The sequence below is a fragment of the Rhizophagus irregularis genome, chromosome 10 (genome assembly GCF_026210795.1).
Source record: "Rhizophagus irregularis chromosome 10, complete sequence".
Classification (NCBI taxonomy): domain Eukaryota; kingdom Fungi; phylum Glomeromycota; class Glomeromycetes; order Glomerales; family Glomeraceae; genus Rhizophagus; species Rhizophagus irregularis.
In genome coordinates, this window is record NC_089438.1 from 3,147,098 (window position 1) to 3,170,014 (window position 22,917).

Sequence of the window (22,917 nt, forward strand, 5' to 3'; positions counted from 1 at the left end):
TGTTGAGATTTTGAATGGTTTCCATTTGATGTTTTCTTTCAAAATAACCTTTTTATAAAATTTATATAGAACCAAATCACACTTTGAATAAAATGAAGTTACATTGCTATACACACATATGATTTTACAATATTGATATATGATTATTCAAATTATTACAATTATTATTTATTATTAAAATTATTGACAAGGCATGATTCATTGATTCAAGATGACCATAAAAGTTCCCAAGTATTATCAAATAGAAGCGTGATTATTTAAACTCAATAAAATGCATTATTACTTCCGTTTCTATCTTTCTTGTCTCTTTTTTATTTCGTACAGATATTTAATAACAACGAAAGAATTTGTATTATTTAGCATAAAAAATATAGGTATAAGTCTTTATGAGCAACTTCCATCTTAATATCGACGTAATCGCATTTCAAGAGTAGTATATTTTTATACCAATAAAATTTGAAGATTTGTTTATTAAGAAGCATGTACAGATTTGTACAGTATAAAAAATTATATCATTATCCAACTCTTATACCATAATTGTATTACTAATTTATTCTATTTAATAGTAAAATCTAGGTTTATATAGTATTAATCTAATATTATGCTTCTCTAAGAAATCTTTAAAATTATCACGATCATAATTATAGTAATGCCAATAATCATCATTTATACCTATTCCTAATGTTGATAAAGTTTCTTCATATTCCATGTAATTCAACAGACCTTCTAAATTCATAATTGTACCTTTCATTTTATTTTGATATAATTGTAAAGTAACTAGCCTAAAATTTTTAATATATTTAAAAATCATTTCAAAACCTTTTTTACAAACCCCAGAAATTGATAATGAATTAATATTTGGACAATATTGAGTCAAAGCAATTAAAGTATCATCATTAATTGATTTTTTATTATCTTCTTCACCAATTGTTAAAGAAGATAAATTATTTCCAGCTTTTTTTATAATCAAAGTAGTTACCTCAGATGACCAATCATTAAAAGATAAATCTAACTTTTTAAGATTATTGAATGAAGTAAATAAATCAATATCTTCAAATTTTAATCCTTCATTAGATCTTAATACCAGTACTTCTAAATTAATGCATTTAAGAATATAATCAAATGATATTTTGCTAAAATCCAAATTGTTTAATACCAATTTAGTTATAGAATTTGCTCTTAATTCTAAAATATTTGTGATAAGATCATCAAATTTATCAGCATTCCATTTAACACTTTTATAATCAAAAATGAATTCCTCTAGATTATTTTTTGATTTTACAAGAGAAATAAAATCTTTTGTACATTTATTATCATATAATATATTTATTTTTAAACTAGAAAGATTTTGAAAGTGATTTTTAAAAAAATTAATATACATTCTTGCTATATTGATATCATACTCCCCATCACAATATAATATAAGATGATCCAAATATTTAATTTTGTGTTGCATGATTTTCAATATTTTTTTATCATTAAAACGTATATTCCAATTTAAACAATTTAATCTTTGACTTTGTCTCATAATTGAATGAAAGAGATGGTTTTTTAATATTTCAACTTCATTATGATAAATTGGGTTCATTAAATAATTTTTTTTTTTGAAAATTTTATACCATGAAATTACTGCATTACTTAAATCACGAATATTAAATTCTTTTAAATATTTTCCATATTCAAATAAAAGTGGTATTTTATTTTCATTATAGTTCTCGAATTCACTGTTTAAGATTGAGATAACTTTCTTATGATCATCTTCATTGAAACAATTAATATAAGTTTGTATGATAAAATAATGTTTACTTTCAACTTTTATATTGCAAAATTTAAATGGATTTTCCCAAAGAATAGGGATTGTTAATTCACAAATCTGCTTATTCAAAAGTAGGAAATTGAATAAACTAGCACCATCATCTTTTAACTTATTAATAATTTCAAAAATAATATCTATATTAAAAGTGGGTAGGGTCATCTTTATGTGGAAGGGAAAATAGAAGTTTAGAAAAAAATTTTTTTTTCTTGAAAGTGGTTTTAACTATGAGTCATATTATATGCATAGTTATACAATCTGAATACTTATTGTATTATGTAATAATCTATTATTTAGTGTGACATACAAATAACACAGTGTTCCTGATTTTGTAATACAAAAATTGGAAATACGATCATGATAATATTAACCAATTATTATAAATTTATGGAGAGAAATTTAGACCTTTTAAGTATATTTCATTTGTTGAAAAATTTATACAGTATTTTATACAAAGATTTAATAATATTTACTCATAATTAATAACAGTTTTTATCAACTACATCAGGAAAAATATATTTTACAACATACTTATTAATTAACATATTAGATTAGTTAGAATCCTTTTATAGCTCAACTGTAATATTGAAATTTGTATTACTTGCCTTAATATATGTAGTTTAATATTTATTTAAACTCTATATTCAATATCGATTTTAGCATCTCAGCAAACTTACAGATAATTAATATCAAGTTCTTCAATCCATTCGCGCTATATTACGTGTCTTAATATTTACTGTATTACACAGTATGTGTTACATATTTATTATCTTAGTACGGTAATTTGTGATTTGTCTATCATATGTAAATCAGAATCACAGACTCGGTAGTACATTTTTTTAATTTACAGCGTGTAACGTCTGTACCGACTGTAACGTCCATTAGGCTATACAAATTATGCACCAACTTCGTCTTGAATCTTTTTTTTTAAAATTCTTTTAAAATTTAAGCATGTCTGATATTTGTAAAGAATTAGTTTATACTGCAATTAATAGAGCATATGCTTTAATAGATCAGAGTATTTACAATAATCAACATAAACAATATGAATTTAAAAAACAAATAATTCTTGTTGATGATTCACTTACAGAAAATGAAAAATCTGAAGCAATAAGATTATTGACTAGACTTTATGATATGGATAAAGTTTTTCTTAATGAAGGAACAAAAAGAATTTGTGAAAATTGTAACAAAGAATGTTTAGCAACATTATTTTGTGAGCATTGTGTTCGGAATTATTTAAAGGCAAATTTTTTAAATTGGACATCTAGAAATGATGATATTGATAATTTAGTGCAAGAATGCCAACTGAAAACACTTGGACCATCTTATATAATTGAATGGATCCCATATAATAATTTTCAAAATATTAAATATTTAACAAAAGGTGGATGCTCTGAGATTTACACAGCAACATGGATTAATGGAAGATATGATAAATGGGATTCTAAAGAACAACGATTAGAAAGACGTGGAAGACAGAATGTAGTACTTAAAAGATTAGAAAATGTTGAAAATGCAAATCAAAATTGGTTTGAAGAGGTTTGTAATCTAGAAATATTTTGAAAAGATAATAACTAAACTTTTATTTAAAAATTTTAATACATTCTTTTTGTAGACTAAATCACATTTAACTATAAGTAGTAAATGGGGAGAAGTTGTACGATGTCATGGATTAACACAAGATCCATCAAATGGGAGTTATATGCTTGTAATGAGAAAGATGGACATAGATTTAAGAAAATATTTACAAAAAATCATAATCAACTTACATGGAAAAAAAGAATTCAAATTGTTGCTAATATAATTAAAGCACTTTTACGAGTTCATAATGAGAATGCAATTCATAGGGATTTGCATTCTGGTAATATATTATTTAATTTTAATGGAATGGCTAGTATTAGTGATTTTGGATTTTGTGGACCTACAGATAAACCATTAAAAAGTATATATGGAAATCTTCCTTATATAGCACCTGAGGTTATTATTGGAAAAGAACCGACTTTTAAATCTGATATTTATAGTATTGCAATGCTTATGTGGGAAATTTCTTCTGGACAACCACCATTTATTAATTATGAACATAATTATGATCTTGCTATGAAAATTGTTAATGGCATAAGACCAAAAATTGTACCAGGAACTCCTTTAGAATATAAAAATTTAATGAAACAATGTTGGGATGCTGATCCATCAAAAAGACCTGTTATCAAAACACTTCGCAATAAAATAAGAAATCTCAATTACTTTTATCAGAGTAAATCTAACCAACCAGAAGAAAATAATAATAATTTAGAAACAAATAATAATATCAATAGTCTAAAAAATTATACGTATAGTACAAGTAAAGTTTATCAATTTGAAAATCTTTCTGGACCAAGAAATGCAACGGAAGGTAATAAATATTATTTACTTTTCTAGTTAATTATTTAGAGAATATTAATGCTAATAATATTATTAACTAAAATAATATAAAATAATAGAAGAACTAGAAGGTAATAAGTTATTATTTTAAATTTTCTTATTTATAAATGAGATAATTATTTTTTGATCTTATAGAATTTTATAGTAAATCTTATAACTTTTGCATTCCTGATAACAGTAAGTATTATTAAATTAATACTAATTTGCGCATTAACTAATTGATTTGATGTTTTTTAGTTGATGATTTTGATAAATTAAATAATCAGAAGAATAGAACATCAAGAATAAGTAGTATAATTAAAGGTAATTTGACCAATCTATATTTTATTTATTTTAAGAAATAATCAAAATGAATGAATAATAATTTTACTAAATTATTTAGTTAATAGCAAAAAATTATTTAATATATTTAAAAAAAATTCAAAAAATGGCAAGTAAAGTAGTAATAATTGATTTGTTAATTTAATCTCTTAATATTAAACATAACTAATTTCATTAAATCTTTTAGATATTCAAAATAGTAATTGTTTTAAAGAAGAAATAATACAACAAAGAAAGAATATTGATATTGATGGTATGTGAAATAATTATTTAATTATAGAATTTATTTTATGCTGTTTTTAATTTATTTTAATATAGATGAGAATGAAGTGTACAACAATCCTAATCTTCATTCAGAAGAACAAGATGAGTTGGAAATTCCCGATAGTAAGGATCTTTTTTTGTAACAATGTTTATTTAACTTTAAAGTTATTGATTAAATTTTTTTAATAATGTATTTAGATATTTAGATACTGATGTATTTTACAAATACTATTACAATCGAAGTTATCCTTATTATAAATTATTTAAACACTAAGACTAGAGTAGTAAGATTAAACATCTTTTAAGAAGATTCTTAGTTTGTAATTTAAATTTATTTATTTATTTATATTATAACGTGCAATAAAATAAAATGTTTATCCTTATTATTTATTATTTTGATAATTTCATCCATATAGCTTCACCTTTTTATGATTTGTCTTTTCTTATTAAATAATAAAAAAAGAAATAAGCATTATCTTGGATATATTTCTACTTTCTAGTAATTAGTGTTAATTTATTATTCGAATGATCATTATCATTCTTTGAATCGATAGAAAATTTATGAACGTTTATTAAAAAAATTAAGTTTCGTTATTAATAAAATTCGGCATAGAATTTATTTTTTACCGAAAAATATTATTTATTCTAATGGTTTCATTAAAATTTTTTATTTTTTTTTCTAATGTTATTTATTATCCTATACCATTTTATAGAATTTATTGAATGTAATGGACAATTACCCATCATTCAGACAGAAATTAAACTTAGAGCTTGGGGCAAGCTTTCCAACGTGATTTATGGTATACGGAAATATGTGTAAAAAAGGGCCCGGGACTTATTAATCGTTTTTTATTCATATCAAATTTTTATATCTTCTACTATAACTGTAGATTTGTGAAAACTATTACTAAGCTGATGACATCACCGCTAATTCATCAAATCCTATTTATTTTACAACTTTGCCTCATAAGCCTATGTTGAAGAAATTTAACACTTAGTTTATTTGATGCACCAATAAATCTTCTTGTTACTTTTGTCTTAAAGTCATATATTTTATCATCTTTTACCCCTATTTCACCTTAAAAATTTATATATCATGCAAGCATAAGAAAAAAAGTTTATATTAGGTCGTTAAAGATTAAAACTTTTAAAGCCAGGTTAAAGTAGGCAAAAATTTATTTGAAAATTATGTACATAATTTAGGTTAGAAACTTCCCACCTCACATCGAAAAAAAATCAGATTTATCATTATCCATTCAAGATTCTTTATTAAAAACATTGTATTCTATAAATTAAAAATATTTATTTTTTTTAAAAAAAAAAGATGATAAATAACTTAATTGTTAAGTTTTTCATAATTCAATCTATCATACTTATTACCATACCGTTTTATTACTTAATAGGATTAGTGGATTGTTTATTACTTTGTATAATTATTTGTCTCAAATCTTGAATTTCTTGTTTAAGTTCATGCAACGTTAACCTATTATCATCAACAATTGGAATCGATTCCTGTCCATGATTGCTACAATTATTAATTATCGAATCTGGAGTACTTATTGGCTCATGATTAGTTATAAATTCATTTTGTATTTGTTCAATTTCTCGTCCATGATTATATGTATTTTTTTCTTCTTGGTTATTATTATTATTACTTTTCTGTCTATTTTTATTCCATCTATATGAAAGGAAACCTACAGAAGATAAAGTCGCACCACCAATCAAAGATCCTATAATCGCGCCGGTCATAGAAGGTGCCGATTGTGATTGTACTATAATTGATGGTGATATTGTTGATGGTGATGGTGATGTTAGTACTTTACCAGAACTTGTACTTGATTGTGGAAGAGGTGGAGGATAAAATTCATATGTCCATATATATTCGTCAACATTACTAATATCAAGTAATAAAATATCACTTTCGGTAAATCGGTCATAACCTTCACCTATCGTTAATTAATTATATATTTTTAAAATCGTATGTTAATCCAAATAATAGTCTAAAAAAAATTTACTTACCGAATGTTATAACCATATATTTTCCAATTACATTTGCACTATGATACGCTCGACTTTTTGGAATTATTCCAGAAATTTTTGGAATATGCCATTCAAAATTAATTACATTTAATTCATAAAGTGAATTTTCAGGTGTAAATTTTTGATTTAAAGCAGGAGCACCTCCATAAATTATTACTCTTTGGCCATCCGATCCTATTAACATAAGATTTATTAATATGAAACGGGTTTCAATTGTTATTATATTCTTTATTTAAACACATACCGAGAACGGCAGAAAAACCATTCCTACCGGAAGGCACTATTCCTGAGGTCGTCTATATTTAAGAAAGATGATGTTAGGCGGTGAATTATTTTTTGATTGAGTAATTTATATCAACTTACTTTTGTATTCCAATTATCGTTGATTGTATCATATAAATAGACCTATAAATATATTAAAAATGAAATTATTATAGTTAGTCAATTTGTTTTGTAAATATATTTAAATCAAAGATCGCAAAATTAATTATAATAATTTACCTGGTTCAATGTTAGTACATCACCATTGAAACCACCTTGAATAACAAATAGTTTATTAAAAACAATATATTGTTAAAATAGTAAAATCATAAAAACTTTGCTTACTCATATAAATTATCCTATTATCAGGTAATAAAGTGGCACCATAATTCATTCTTGCAGTCGGCGCATCAAATGAACTTCCCAGTTCCCAAATAAGCTTTTTTGTATCTAATATAAGCATATCATTATTAAAAAAATGTGTATTCTTCCCGAGTACAAGTCCACCCCATAGATACATTTTTCCATTTCGGTCTATAATACCGGTCAATACATTCTTTTTCATAGAAATATTGCCATTTAATTTTGGAGGAATATTATCAATTATTTGTGGGATACTCCATGAATTACTTTTCGGATTAAAGATATAAACAAAATCCGTTACAGTGACATCGACATATCCTCCATATAAGAATAAACTATTATTATTCTCACCACCATTCACTGATACAGCATGATAATGTGAAGGAACAGTATTAATGCTTGATAAATCTTTCCATAACAAATTTCGAGTAATAAATGGGACAGAGACATCAAGATAAAAAAAATCTTTTCCAACTTCAAGAGGCTTGTAACCACCCAAAATATACAATTTATCATCAATGAGCGTTGCAGTATGTCTCGATCGTTCCATTGGCTTATAGGGCGTCATTTGACAATTTATTCCGATTAATAATTGAAGTAAAAACCATAACGTAAAGTATATTAAATTTTTTTGTGTCATTATTGCACTTTCTTTATTAAAAAGAGTTTCAAGTGGACCAAAATTCTTTTTTAGAGTTGTTCATTAATTAGAAAATCAGAAAATAATTAATGAACGGTAGGTCTACGATTAAAGCTTTGTTTATATTATTTAATAATACAAAGCAACAAACAAGTTATACAAAATCCATTGTGAGCAAATAACTTTAGCCTCGCTTTAATTATATTTAATAAATAAACTATATTTGGAAGTTATTAATGAAAGTAATGAAAATAAGCATCAAAGAAGCCATTACAATTCACTTGTCACTTTATTGGTTCGAACGATGTACTATAATAATATTCGTGCGTGTATGGCGCGCATTATTTGTATTGAACACTACACTGTATTTGTCACACCTGTGACTCTGCTGCGCCCTTTGGCGTTTGTTCAATGGAATAATAGCATTCCTATGATCAAAACATACGAAAATTTCTTAGAATTCCGTTACAGGCACAGTCGTTCAACAATGAAGTTAGTCAACATCAAAAGCTTACACCGGGATCTAATCGACTGGACACTTATCTGGTTGATCCTTCGATAAAACTAAAATTATTCCACAAATCAAAAATACCCTCCAGTCTCCACATATTACCTAATTTTGGCCGCGCTAAACCTATATAGCCCTACATCGGTATCGGGACTTTTCGCCGAAATCCATCTCACCGAACCATTTTGCCGAAGCCTTTTCACCAAATGGACATTTTCCGAATAAAACGTTTCTCTGAAAAATTATTTATTTCATTTTGGTTATTAATACTAAATACATTACTGATAAAGAAATCTTTATCTAGAAAATTATTGAATTAGATGAAATTTATTAAATTTATCTAATCTTTATAGATTGGTTGTTTATAATACATTAATGTTTTTTACTTACTTTTTCGTGTATAAATGTATTTATATACTATATACTAATACTTATTGTATAACAATTAATATCAGTAACTTGAATGTTAGATTGAAATATCCTGAAAAAAGAGATTTAAAATAAATAGAATTTTTTTTTTATCTTCATTTACGCGTTGAATATTCTTTATAAAAATGTTAGTCGCAAACCATTTTCGGCGAAATGTACTATTCAATGAAATAGAATTCGGTGAAATGGACGAAATGTACTTGTGAAACATCCCCTTAGCGAAACATCCATTCGGCAAAATGGCTTCGGAAAAATGTACCGTAATCTCCTACACTATATGTGAACATGCCAAAATGTTTCTCAGCTACTGAAGACAACGAACGCTTATACACGTGTATTGCACACAGGAATAAGATACATCAAAATCTTTATTGTTAGATCATAAACAACTACTTATAGAAAAATTTAAGGTTATGCCTTACGGTGTCCAGTCCGATGATCTTCCTGAGTCCAGTCATGTCAACTTTTAGCATAGTCATGTGAATTTGGGTCCGGATCATCAGACCTTGCGGTCCAATGATTCGCTTAAAATTACTTGATTATAGAGCTTGATCTACACGACTTTTTTTTTTACATTCGCTTTATAATGAGAGTTATTATAAAAAAATTTTTTTACTATTAAATATTTAATGAGATAATGGTTTTAGTAATGATATAACCTCTTGCTTCAATAAATTAAGATGCAATTAATTTTGTTAAAGCTTTTAACCATTTTATTGTATAAAAAAATGTTTATTTAAATCTAAACTAAAAATTATTAAATACGAGAAAAAAAAATAAAATGTAGATCGGTCATGTAAATTTAGTTTGGTCCGATTGATCAAAATCACAGGACTCAGCACAGTTAATTTAGTCCAGGTCCAGTGGTAGCGAAGTCTGATCAAAGTTTAAATTCGGTCTGCATCAAAATTCACATGACTGTGCTAAAAATTTACATGACTGGACTCAGAAAGATCATCGGACCGGACTCAGTAAAGATATACTCAAAAATTTATAGACTTATAGATGACACTTCAACAAGCTCATCCTCATATCACCGCTTACTCAATAATTCAGACATTTTTAAATGGATCCTTACGATGAATGTATACTTAATGCTCCACGTATTCATAAACAACTAACAATGCTTATCAATAAATATATCCCTAAACCCTCTGTCGCTAAACACACTTTATTAGCCATCTTTAATATCTTCTCACAGAAAATCAGAGGAAAATTCTGTATTTATACAGCGCTGTATTTTTAAAGAAAGAAATTATGATAAATTTTCAATTTGGAAATATGAAGAAGAATCTGATCGAGTTACTAGTCGCTTGGGAGGTGAATCGCCTGGTAATGAGTTGCTAGTCGCTTGGGAAAAACAAAACGGCATCATGAAACGTCTGAAAAAACGCGAAAAAGTGAACATAAATAAACCTTACAACGCCCAAACCGTAATAACACCTGAAGATCCTCAACCTGATATCATTTTCAATCCTGGCTAGTGGATCACTGGCACGTCCTTATCATATATTTTACACAGTGGCAACTGGTCGCAAATTCGAAATCATATAATTTTTTTATCGCTTCTGGTATCGGATCCTACAACGGATATCAGTTCTTTGTAACCTCAATATGTTTTTCCGATTCAATAAATAAATAAATACATATAAAAATAATAATTTTATATATATCATTTTTTATTCTTTGGGTCTCTCATATCATAAATATTATAAACCACTTACAATCATTTTTTTTAAAACAAACCGTCATTTGAGGCTAATGTTGCCCAGCACTATAAATTTTTTTTGATTTTCGGTTAAAATCATGTGATAAGTTGTTAACCAATCAAAATCATGATGATTTAGGTAATGGTCGAATGACCAGGTGATCCAACAGGTCGTTGAAGTACTTCCAAAAAACTAGTATTAATTCCGGCCGAATCATAATGTTGGCCGAAATTAACATTTTAATACTAATAAAATATTTAAAAATTTACATTAGGAAAAAACATAACCATCATTAAAAAAACTATTTTTTGACCTTTTATTAATATGTCAAATATATAATAACAAAATAAAAATTATCCAAAATTTCAAAATTTCAAAATTTCAAATATATAAAAAAAAAAAACCTCCTCTCCTAATATCCTTTTACCATTCAAAATCTTGAAAAGTATTTTCACTTAAAGCATTTTCATACTTTTTAACTATACCATTTTTTTTATATTTTTCTATTAAATCAAAATGTTCACTTCCATATAAAACATGATATTGAATTGTTTGTAATAATATAGGACGCATTGGAATTCTAATTTTCCAATTATCAAAAAAGAATTCAAAAGATTTTAATTCAGGTTCTCTATGATAATAAAATTTCAATTTAAATAAACTAATTGAAGAATTATCAGATAAAATTTTAAATATAATATTATAATCAATCATAACATTAACATCCCAAACATCCTCAAAAATAATATATAAACCAATTAAATGATTACAATTAATTAATAATTCTCTTAATTCTAAAATATTATTATTAATAAATAATAATTTAAGATATTCAAGATTTGGACATTTTTTATAAATAGTTTGAATAATTTTTTTATTACTAATCTCATTATGACTTATATGATCAATTTTTATTTCAATAAGATGACCATTAGTATGATCAATTAAACTTGTTAAAACTTTGATTGGAATTCCTGTAGCTTTTAAAATTTGTAAATAAGGTAAAGATAAATTTTCCAAACAATTCCAAGACATAGGACGAGAATTATCATATAATTCTAAACTTTTTAAATTTATAAAAGAAGAAAGTATTTTTGTTGTAGGTTGTTTTGTTATCTTAAAATATTGTAAATGATTTGCGTGTTTAATAAAAGAATTTTCAAGAATACCACAAAATAATTCATCATTTGAAGAATAAGGTTTTGTTAAAAAACGAATATTAATTAATTTTTTAGGGGAATCAATTAATTTAATAATTTCATCATTATTATTACAAGGTTCAACGTAAAGTTCCAATTCTTTGATTGATTTACAAATTTCCACCAATCCAATTAAAGTATCATCATTTATGTTAGTATTACAACTAAGGAATTCAAGTTTTGAAAAACCTTTTTCAACTCCAGAAATAAGATCCATAAAATAATAATTAAATTTATGAGGTATATAAAGATGTGTAAATTTCATATTTTCATTAATAAAAATTTTAAAAATTTCATTTATATTAATTAATGATTTAGAAATTAATAATCTTTCAATTCCACCTAAATTTAAATATTTACAAAAATTAATATAATTAAATAAAGGTTTTTGATATGAATTTATATTAAAATATTTTGATAATTTGTTTCTTGATTCATTTGATAAATGTAAAATGATTATATTTAATAATAAAGTTTCGTTCCCTTTTCTTAAATATTTCCAAGGATTTTTCCATAATATTGGAATAACTATTTCACTCCAAGTTTTATTAACTGTAAGACATGAATAAAGTGATTTTTTATCATCTTGTAATTCTTGTAATATAAGATAAATAATATCTCTATTTATTTTTGACATTTTTATTTTTTTTTTTCAGTAAAAAAAAAAAAAATTTCTTTGATTGACAAATAAATATCATTTATGTTATTTTGTACCAATGTTGTGCCATTTTGCGTATCACAATATTACGAAATTATGATTTTAGCCATTTTGCATTAAACCAAATATGTTAAGTATTTTAACAACAATAAAATAACACATGGAACATGTACAATCTTTTGTCAGCCTTGATGATCCGCTAAAAAAATTGTTTAATAAACTAAACATATCTTTTGTTATATAATGTCATACAAACTTTAGTTAATAAAAATTGCGAGAGAGGGTTCCGCTCATTCCTCGATGAATTTCCTTAATCGGAAAAGTGATTCTCTAATTTCTTTTGTACCATATAAGGAGATGACAGCGATCATGTTTATAACTGGTTTAACTGACCATTTGAGCAACTACTTAATAATTAAATTAATTATTAAAAATTTATTAGTTTAATTAATTAATGTCAAATTTATTAAATTTACGTTTCACTTACATAATAATCGAAATTTTCATTATTAAAAAATAAAAATTATTTAAATAATTTAATCGAGCACAAATGATCCACCTACGCAAAAGTTCAGTCCCAAAAGTTATAGAAAAATTATTTATTATTAATAATCAAGTAAATACTAAAAATTTCGAACTAAACAAAATCAGAAATTTCCCTAAGATCGAATTTTTAATTTCATACGCAGTAGTTACCCACATTCGAATGAAAGTTTATTGTTTTATTCAACAAAGAGAACCTTTTTATTATATTATTCCCTAATTTTGATATTCATTTATTTTATTTAACGATTTTTACCCCTGTAAAAGAATCATCGTTATTTTTAGAAATTTTTTGTTAAACCCATTTTTTTTTTGTTTGTGTCACGGTATGTGGCACAGCTGGCACAGTAACGAATCAACACTGATTCCCACTACAATAATAATAACGGGTATTTGAAAAATAAACGATTGTATTATTGTAATTTAAATAAAGTTATTTGATAAATCAAAGAATTTGTCATAATCTCTTTTAAAACATACCTTATTTTGATTCTTTCATTTTTTTCTTCCGAATTCCGTCTTCCGGCAATGAAGTTTGATATTCATTATATTACCCGATTTGGTATTTTAAATAATGCCTTTATTTGTTAACAACGTCTTTGAGTCATTGTCGCTAATTTTATACAATAGAATGTTTTAAGTTGAAACTTATTTTCGTTTACTAAAAATGTATATGACGTAGCACAGTGTGTGAGTGTATCAGTGTATCAAAACAAGTCACACAATATAAATATGGAATTTATTTGAAAAATAGAATACCTGAATTAGTATCTAAATAGTTTATTCAGAAATAGATCGATTCAAAAAATAGATCGAACGTTCTAATTAAAAAATACATGTATTAATATAGTATAATATGATGTATTCTCTATACAAAGTTAAGTAATAAAGAGCTCACAAAAGGAACCACAAAGAATTTTGATTCTCGTGATTGTTTATTTTATTATTATTCTTAATTTAGAGTGATAAAAATAAAGATACAAATGTATATATATGCGCTTCAAACGTAAAAAATTCGATTCTTTCGTTGTATTTTTTTATTACTAAAAAATTTGAATCTTTCTCATGCTATATACTCTTTACAAAGAATTCGCTCATAAAATCTTTTCGCTCACAATAAATCTTCGCAATATTTTTTTTTCTCATCAAAAAAAATAAATCTTTGCAATATTTTTTCCTCATCAAAAAAAATAAACCCTCGCAATATTTTTTTTCTCATCAAAAAAGAATAAATCTTTGCAATAATTTTTTTCTCATCAAAAAAAAAAATAAATCTTTGCAATATTTTTTTCTCATCCAAAAAAAAATAAATCTTTGCAATATTTTTTTCTCATCAAAAAAAAATAAATCTTCACAATATTTTTTTTCTCATCCAAAAAAAAATAAATCTTTGCAATATTTTTTTCTCATCAAAAAAAAATAAATCTTCACAATATTTTTTTTCTCATCAAAAAAAAAAAAAAATCTTTGCAATATTTTTTTCATCAAAAAAAATAAATCTTTGCAATATTTTTTTCATCAAAAAAAATAAATCTTTGCAATATTTTTTTCCCATCAAAAAAAAAAATAAATCTTTGCAATATTTTTTTCTCATCAAAAAATTCTCGTTAAAAAAAAATAAATCTTCATACCTAAATCTTTAAAAAACATGACAAATATGACCGACATCACAAAAAACGATCAAGATTTTTTAAAAGATTTTTTAAAAAATTTTTATATTAAAATAATTAATATAAAAAATTTAAAAAATTTCAATGAAAATTTTATAAAAGAAATAATAAAATGGATAAATGAAACAATTATAAAAAATGATTTAAGTTTAAATAAAATTTTTAACATGATGAAAAATCATGAAAAAAGTGATTTATATTTTTCAAGTATAATAGGATTTTTTTATAATTACGATTTAGGTATTGATGACGTTAATAATAATGATAATAATAATGATATGGCATCTTATTATTATAATATTGCTATTGAAAATGGTTATAAATTAACTGAATTAGATTTTGATTTAAATCGTAATTATGAAAATTATTATTTTCAATTAGAAAATGTTATTATTGGAAAATATTTATTATTATTCTTTTATTATAAAGATCATTTTATTAAATTATTTAATCAGAATGGAAATGTTCCACGTATACTCTCACGAATACGTTCTAGTCATAATCATCTTGAATATGATGAAATAATTCAAAATGTTGAAAATCATATAAAATTAAATATGGAATATAATCTTGAAGAAATTCATTTTTTATTATTATGTATTAAATTTGGATTAAAAGATGAAAAAGAATTAAATAATTTATTTAATTATTATAAATATTTGGAAGAAAAAGGAAATGTTTTGGCTCAAATGAATTTAGCTTATTGTTATTTATCAGGTATTGAAACAAAAATAGATATTCGTATGGTATTTAATTTATATTTCAAATCTGCTATGAGTGGAAATTCGATAGCACAAAATTATTTAGGTTATTATTATAAAAATGGAATTGGAATAAATAAAGATGAAAAGGAAGCATTTAAATGGTATTTGAAATCTGCAGAAGGAGGAAATCATAACGCTCAAATTAATCTAGGAATTTGTTATCGACGTGGTATTGGAATAAATGAAGATAAAAAGAAAGCATTTGATTGGTATTTAAAATCTGCAGGAGGAGGAAATCGTGATGCACAAAATGAGATAGGAAATTGTTATTATTTTGGTAAAGGAGTTGGTAAAGATTATGGTAAAGCGTTTAAATGGTATTTAAAGTCCACTAATGATCACGATCAACAAAATATCAGAAATGATTTGGAAAGTTGTCAAAAAAATGTCATCTCTAATAATAAAAATTATCAATATCGATATGAAGAAAAGATAAATTGTGAAGAGAAATCAATATTTGAATTACATTTAAAATCTGCTGAAGAAGGAGATAGTAATTCACAAATTGAATTAGGTAAATGTTATTTTTTTGGTAAAGGAGTTGATAAAAATCATAATAAAGCATTTGAATGGTATTTAAAATCAGCCAATAAAGGTAATCATATTGCTGAAAATGAATTGGGTAAATTATATTATTTTATTGATAAAAATTTTGATAAAACATTTGAATGGTATATGAAATCAGCTGAAGGAGGAAATTCTGATGGACAATATAATTTAGGATTTTGTTATCATTGTGGAATTGGATGTAAAAAGAATATTGAAAAGGCTGGTTATTGGTATAAAAAGGCTTCAGATAATGGTTCATTGAATGCAAAAAATGTTTTAGATAATAGTAGTCTCTTTCTTTTTATGAAGAAATCATCATCATCTGTAATTTAGTATGTAATTTAGTTATATAAATTTTCAAATTTTCAAATTTTTAAATTTTCGAAATTTTCGTAAATATTTGTAACAAAATACGATAGAATATTCCCTGTATAAAATATTGTTATATTTGTTTATAATAAAATCATTTTCATTAAATACACTACATGAGCGATCGATGATCAAAATGTACTAACGATCAATAAAGTTATAGTGTGATTATGAATGAAAAAAAAATTTTCTTAGTCATGAAAAATTTTACGTCGTCACACTGGTCAATTCATTATTAGTCATGACGTATTTTTACTGATAAATTTACATTTTCAAAATATCATAACAATCACCGATTAAAGAGTCAAAAATACTACTTTTTCTAAAAAAACAAATCCTCCTCTCTCATACTACTTCATATAAAAAAGAATACTCTAATACACAAAATACACCACCTTTAAATTTTTACGTCTCATCGTTTCTTCCAATACGATACCACCAACATTATAATTCTTTCTTATAAACAATATAATTTAATAGAGGTATATTTATAGTGGTATTCTTTCGTTAAATGGACAAGAAATTTTTAAAAAGTTTACTAGCTGCAGATGAACTACTGCTTCAAGGGTTACAAAGTCATTTGATTGAAATAAATCGAACGAACAGAACTTCAACAATTTTGTACGGAAAAATCTCCAGAAAAAATAATTAAATCACTTGATTTCACTATTCAATTACAAATGAGATCGATCGACTGATCGAAATTTGGAACATTTACTAAAATGGGGTCTTGCACAAAATCTTGAACTTGATTCATTATCATATTATGTAATCGATTATCCTTTTTTTTTTGTTTACAAAAGAATCGTCCGATCTACCAAATTTCAAAGCAAAAGCCTCCGAAGGGAGCATTATTTTCTAGACAAAGTTAGACAAGTGCAAAGTGGCTACTTATTTCTTGGAAGGAGCGAATCTGAATCAAGAAACCTTAAAAGAGAAGGCGTGTTATTTATTATTTTGCAAAGCGGGGTAATTCCTAAGTCAAAGTCAAGAATGTGGCTTAGAATTACTGGATTTGTTTATTTGGTTTATTTTAAAGGGTGTTGTTTATTTTGCAAAATAAAGTAACTCCGTCCTAAGCAAAGTCCAACGTTGGTGTTTGACTTGGGGGATTACCTTTTATTTTTTTTTTTATTATATACAAATTTTTTTACTATTTTTTTTATTTCTATATATTTTTTTTACTATTTTTTTATTTCTATATATTTTTTTTATTTTATTTTCTTATTTCTTTCAATTCTTTACATTTTTTATTTTTATTATTTTTTTTATATATATACATATTTTTACTATTTTTTTTATTTCTTTTTTATTTTCTTATTTCTTTCAATTCATTATATATTTATTTATTTTTTTATGAATATTATAAGTTACTCATGCAAAAAAACTACTCATGCAAATAATTATTTATTATGGCATACAACACGTATTTTCTTATTTCTTTTAATTCTTTAATATATATATTTTTTTATTTTTTATTTTATTTGTTTACTTGATATTTGTTTATTAGTACTTGATAACCAACTCAGGCTCAATTTGGCATCCTAACTTTGTCATTAGTAAAAGCCTGCAAAAGCCTGCTAGTTCTGGAAGAGTCAAATGACACAAGTATTAATAGAACCACTATGGTTCAATGGAGGAATTTGGTCATGTAAGTAGATTAAGAAATTGGTTTGTATTTTTTATTTAAAAGTTGGAAATCAGTAAAACTAATCATATTATATTTTAATATTGGATCCAGATAATGCGATTAGCAAATATTATTTAATATCCAATGATGATGGATCAAAAAAGTTAAGAATTAACCCTTAAAAATCAGAAATGAGAATAAAGAGCGAAAGAGGTTTTGTCAATGATAGAAGATTGAAAGTATCGAAGATTGCTTGAAGAGCACGAGATTGATCAGAAAAACCAGAAAGTCATCATAATAAACAATTTTACAAAATCAAGAAATTTGGCTGGCTCATGAATTTCTCAACCTTCGCCATCATTCCATCCTGAAGATAAAATCCAATTCAGAAAATGAGAACAATTCAGAAAGTGAGGGTGGCAAAAATGACTATCAATCTCCCGAAGAAAGCATCAGCAAATAGATGAAAAGATAATGGTGATGAAAATTTCAATAGTAAATCAAAGAAGGTGCTTTCTACAGGCTTATTAAGGAGTGGAGTAAAAAAAGTTAAGTTCACTCATATTTATCGCCGTTTTCAAAAAGAAAACCGAAAACACAGAAATGACAAGTCAAGAGCCTGGTATTTGTGAAATTGATCCTTGGTTAAAACCTTTTGCTCCCGCAATAAAACGCAGACTTGAATCATATAAAAAATGGATCAACCAAAATGAAGGTGGTTATGATAAATTTTCGCATGGATACGAACGTTTCGGTCTCAATGTACTACCAAATGGCGACATTATATACCGCGAATAGGCACCTAATGCCGTTGCTGCAAGTTTGATTGGCGAATTTAATGATTAAACATCCAACGAAAAAGGATTCTTTTGGTGTTTGGGAAGTTCATATCCTTGCCTAAAATGGCACTCCTACTATTCCTCACAATACTAAAATAAAAATCATCAAAAGGCGAACGTATCGATCGTCTTCCAATCCTGGATAAAACGAGTTACACAAGATTTAAATGTAAGTCTTGGATGCCATCTTTTGGAACCCACCTCAAAAATATCAATGGAAAATATAACTCCCCGAAAACAACAAGTTTAAGAATTTATGAAGTCCATGTGGGAATTTCTAGGATGAAACCCGTCAATGGTTTAAAAAATAAATTTGGTAAGCTCGGACAAAATATGGACGAAAAACGGATGAAAACCGAGCGAATATTGGTATTTGAATATACAATCACAAATAAACTGCGCACACCATTTTGAAAAACGGCGATAAAGAAATCCAATTAATGTAACATTAATTTTAGCATTTTAATTAACGTTAATTTAGATCTAGTGATAATTATGTAATATTTTATTTAAATTGATGAATCCTTTAAATAATTTGATAACTTGATAATTTAAAAATATTATATGCAAATATTTACTCTTTAGATAAAATCATTTATCATTATTGATTAGATTATTAAATATAAAAATAAAATTACAAAAAAAAAAAAAAAAGAATAAATAAAATAATAAATAAAATAAAAATAATGAAAAAGAATGATAAATAAATACAAATGATAATTATACTTTTTTGAAATTTATTATATATTATTATATATATATTATTATTTTTTGTTTTCCAAGTTCCCAAATGTTCACAATTTTTTTTTTTATGATTATTTATTTATTTATTTATATTATTTTTTTTAAAACAGAAAAAAAAGAAAGAAAAAAGAAAGTAATATCTCTTAAAAAGGTACGATTTATACCGAAAACTTTCTTTTAATCATTTTAACAATTTTATTCTCTTTTTTTGATTTATCCATTAATTTATTACTCCAAACACTTCCTTCTTCATTATGAGATTCTTTAATTTCAATCTTTATCAAAGTATTTAAACAAGCTTCACCACATAAAGGATCTAATAAATTTATCATATCATCAGAAATGAATTCATTTGTTTTCCTATCACAAAATACGACAAGAGCGGAAGTTGATCTTATACTATTAATTGCATTATATTGATGATGTAATTGATTATTTGAATTTAAATCTCTTGAACTATTATTTAAATGATGTCTATGAGGACGATGAATATTTGAATTATTTGCTGAAATAGAAAAAGTATTATTCTTCCTTCTTGATACATCCATTGAACATCTTTGTTTTGATGTAATATCAAAAGAACTTCTTGATTGATGTAAAGATTTTCTACCGTTTAATAAATCTACATCAGATAAATTGGAACTTGATTGTGATTGTTGTAATTGAGAGGGGGATACAAGAGTTGTTATACTAATATTTGATAAATGATATAAAATAAAAGTTTCCATATCCATTGTTAAAGCATTTGGATATTTTTGAAAGACAGAGTTGATCACATCATGATTTTCATCAAGAAAATTATCATCAAGACGACCTTGAGAAGAATAAAAACTATCTGTAGAAGCATTTAAACCAGAGAATATTGGAGTTGTCGTCAAGACTTTACTGAATTCTCTTTGTAACTAAAAGAGGATGGAAGTAAAAATATAATGATTAAATGATTTACATTTTGATATTACAATATTACGATATTACGATATTACGATATCACAATATTACATTATTGCTATACACGAACATTATACGAAAAAAAATTAAAGACTTACCATCTCACACATTTCACGATCACAATAAGTTATTTTTGATATATTATAAGGAGAATCTACGATAGGAAAAGCATCTTTTGTATCAATCCCATGAATAAAATAATCATAATTTTTCGTTACGGAAAATGCACCACTTGGTACTATCACATCACCAATATTTGGATGAGATATTGAACCACAAGATCCCAATCGAATTATAACTAAAGGACCATCAACTACTTGTCTAACTTCTCTTATAAAAAAATCCATCATAGAAAATCCCTATAAATAAATAAAAAAAAAATTAAAATTACCGTTTTTTTTGATCCGATTTAATTGAATACTTACGTAAAATATCGAAATTATACTAATAGGTATGGTTTTATAACGTCCTGTTATTGTTAAAAAACCTCTTCCTGAATCAAGAATAAATGGTTTTGGATTACGATCTAAAAGTCTCTCAATTACCAATGCTCTTGAAGGATCTTCAACCGTTATGATTCGATTAGCGACTTGAATTATTTTTTTTAAAAAAAATAAAGAAATTTAATTATAAAAAAAAAAAATTTTTTAAAAAAATTTTATAAAATTGATGGCGTAAGTTATAGGTTACCTTCACCACGTTTGACTCCGACATGGTACGTTCTTCCATCATCGACTTTTGGAAAATCCGCATATCTCAACTGATCTTTCATTATCGTAACTACGACACTTTCTTTAATTAGAATCACTTTGTTAAACGAAATTTTGAAAAATTAAATGATAATGAATTTTTTTAAAAAAAAAAGATGATCAAAAATAAATAAATAAATAAGAAAAATATATATATAATATATATATATATATCGTTTTTTTTTTTAATTAAATCGTTTATATACTTTTTAAAAAAAAACGGATATTTAAATAATAAAGTTTATCCGATCATCAAACTATTTTTTGATTAGTTGTGGAAAAAAAAAAATCTAAAAATCTTAAAAATTTTTTTTCTAACTAATCATATGATTGAAGTGAATCTAAATATAGTAATAATATATGATCCCTTTTATTATTTATATGTTTCAAATGAATAAATGAGGAATAGATGATTTATGATTAAAAATCAAAGGAGCGGATGAAATTATGTAATTGTTTTTTAATTTTGAAACATTTTATTTAAAGGGTTTTTATTTTATGGGATGTGAAAGTCCGATGGGAAATGGAAAATTTTTATATTTGATTATGATTTTTTATGATTTGAATATGATTGATTGGTTCAAAAAAAAAAATTTTTTTCTTTTTTTGATGCAAATATTATTATTACTTTTTTTTTTTTTAGAAAAAATGTCTTTTTTTTTTAATGAAAAGTTCTTTGAAAAAGAAAGGGAGAAAAAAAATTACAAATAAATAAAAATGCAAATGAATAAATATAAATCGTGTATATTGTGGGTAGAAATTTTAAAAAGAAACGTTTCTTTGTCCCCAAGAAAGTTTAGTCACTTTAAAGAGAGAAATAAACGGTAAAAAAAAATATACATGTATTATGGTATTATAACGTCGTGATTATTAAAACTTTTTATGATAAGTGAATGTATTTTTCGAAGGGGGAAATATGTATGTATATCTTTCATTAAACAAAGAAAAAGAAAAAAGATAAAAAAGAAAAAAAAATTAAAAGAAAAAAAAAGAAAGATTACGAAAATGGAAGTTTAAAGTTTAATTTTTCGTCCAGAAATAAGGTAAACGAAGAACATGAATTGTAACCAATTACTGAAGCTTAAATATGTGTGTGACAAATAAACAAGTTAAATAAGCATCCCTTTCGTTTCTTTATATATATTATAAAACAAGTTTATTAACCGGTAACCGTTTAATTAAATTAATAAACAAGTATTTCTTTACTGGATAAAATAATAATAATAATAATTGTAAATAAATATTTAATATCAAACTTATAAAACAATTATAAATAACGGACAATATATGTCAAAATTGACTTTTACTTTTTAAAGAAAATGAATATTATTATTATTATTATTTAGAAAAAAAAAGAAAAGAAAATTCAGAAATCTTTATTGTAATTTTTATTTTTGTTTGTTTTTCTAAAAAATATCGAAGATAATTTGTTACTTGATGCATAGTAATACATTTAATTACATTTTGTGTTCTATTTCCTTAC

General features: G+C 24.7%; 7 protein-coding genes across 7 annotated transcripts; 3 read left to right on the forward strand and 4 right to left on the reverse strand.

Annotated features, from left to right (window-relative positions):
• Nucleotides 1–559: 559 nt before the first annotated feature.
• OCT59_002183 (uncharacterized protein) lies at nucleotides 560–1,975 on the reverse strand (the record flags this gene model as incomplete). The annotated part of the gene is made up of 1 exon (XM_025331292.2): nucleotides 560–1,975. The coding sequence occupies one exon, from the start codon at nucleotides 1,973–1,975 to the stop codon at nucleotides 560–562; it is 1,416 nt and encodes a 471-aa protein (XP_025189908.1).
• Nucleotides 1,976–6,214: 4,239 nt separating this feature from the next.
• Nucleotides 6,215–8,054, reverse strand: OCT59_002184 (uncharacterized protein; the record flags this gene model as incomplete). The annotated part of the gene is made up of 6 exons (XM_025323768.1): nucleotides 6,215–6,768; nucleotides 6,842–7,036; nucleotides 7,107–7,158; nucleotides 7,226–7,267; nucleotides 7,364–7,398; nucleotides 7,469–8,054. The coding sequence occupies 6 exons, from the start codon at nucleotides 8,052–8,054 to the stop codon at nucleotides 6,215–6,217; spliced, it is 1,464 nt and encodes a 487-aa protein (XP_025189906.1).
• A 2,088-nt stretch (nucleotides 8,055–10,142) lies between these two features.
• Nucleotides 10,143–10,547, forward strand: OCT59_002185 (uncharacterized protein; the record flags this gene model as incomplete). The annotated part of the gene is made up of 2 exons (XM_066144327.1): nucleotides 10,143–10,148; nucleotides 10,242–10,547. The coding sequence occupies 2 exons, from the start codon at nucleotides 10,143–10,145 to the stop codon at nucleotides 10,545–10,547; spliced, it is 312 nt and encodes a 103-aa protein (XP_065995499.1).
• Nucleotides 10,548–11,066: 519 nt separating this feature from the next.
• Nucleotides 11,067–12,624, reverse strand: OCT59_002186 (uncharacterized protein). Its single transcript, XM_025323767.2, has one exon. It carries the CDS (start codon nucleotides 12,606–12,608, stop codon nucleotides 11,196–11,198), a length of 1,413 nt encoding a protein of 470 aa, XP_025189905.2. The 5' UTR covers nucleotides 12,609–12,624; the 3' UTR covers nucleotides 11,067–11,195.
• A 2,385-nt stretch (nucleotides 12,625–15,009) lies between these two features.
• OCT59_002187 (uncharacterized protein) lies at nucleotides 15,010–16,488 on the forward strand (the record flags this gene model as incomplete). The annotated part of the gene is made up of 1 exon (XM_025329309.2): nucleotides 15,010–16,488. The coding sequence occupies one exon, from the start codon at nucleotides 15,010–15,012 to the stop codon at nucleotides 16,486–16,488; it is 1,479 nt and encodes a 492-aa protein (XP_025189904.2).
• Nucleotides 16,489–18,757: 2,269 nt separating this feature from the next.
• Nucleotides 18,758–19,243, forward strand: OCT59_002188 (alpha-1,4-glucan branching enzyme; the record flags this gene model as incomplete). Its single annotated transcript, XM_025308937.2, has 2 exons — nucleotides 18,758–18,916; nucleotides 19,106–19,243. The coding sequence occupies 2 exons, from the start codon at nucleotides 18,758–18,760 to the stop codon at nucleotides 19,241–19,243; spliced, it is 297 nt and encodes a 98-aa protein (XP_025189903.2).
• Nucleotides 19,244–19,895: 652 nt separating this feature from the next.
• OCT59_002189 (uncharacterized protein) lies at nucleotides 19,896–21,457 on the reverse strand (the record flags this gene model as incomplete). Its single annotated transcript, XM_025312341.2, has 4 exons — nucleotides 19,896–20,639; nucleotides 20,784–21,044; nucleotides 21,111–21,274; nucleotides 21,376–21,457. The coding sequence occupies 4 exons, from the start codon at nucleotides 21,455–21,457 to the stop codon at nucleotides 19,896–19,898; spliced, it is 1,251 nt and encodes a 416-aa protein (XP_025189902.1).
• Between the last annotated feature and the right edge of the window lie 1,460 nt (nucleotides 21,458–22,917).

What these genes read in the sequence shown, in the direction of transcription:
- OCT59_002186 (XM_025323767.2), bottom strand. Translation starts at nt 12,608, where the DNA reads ATGTCAAAAATAAATAGAGATATTATTTATCTTATATTACAAGAATTA.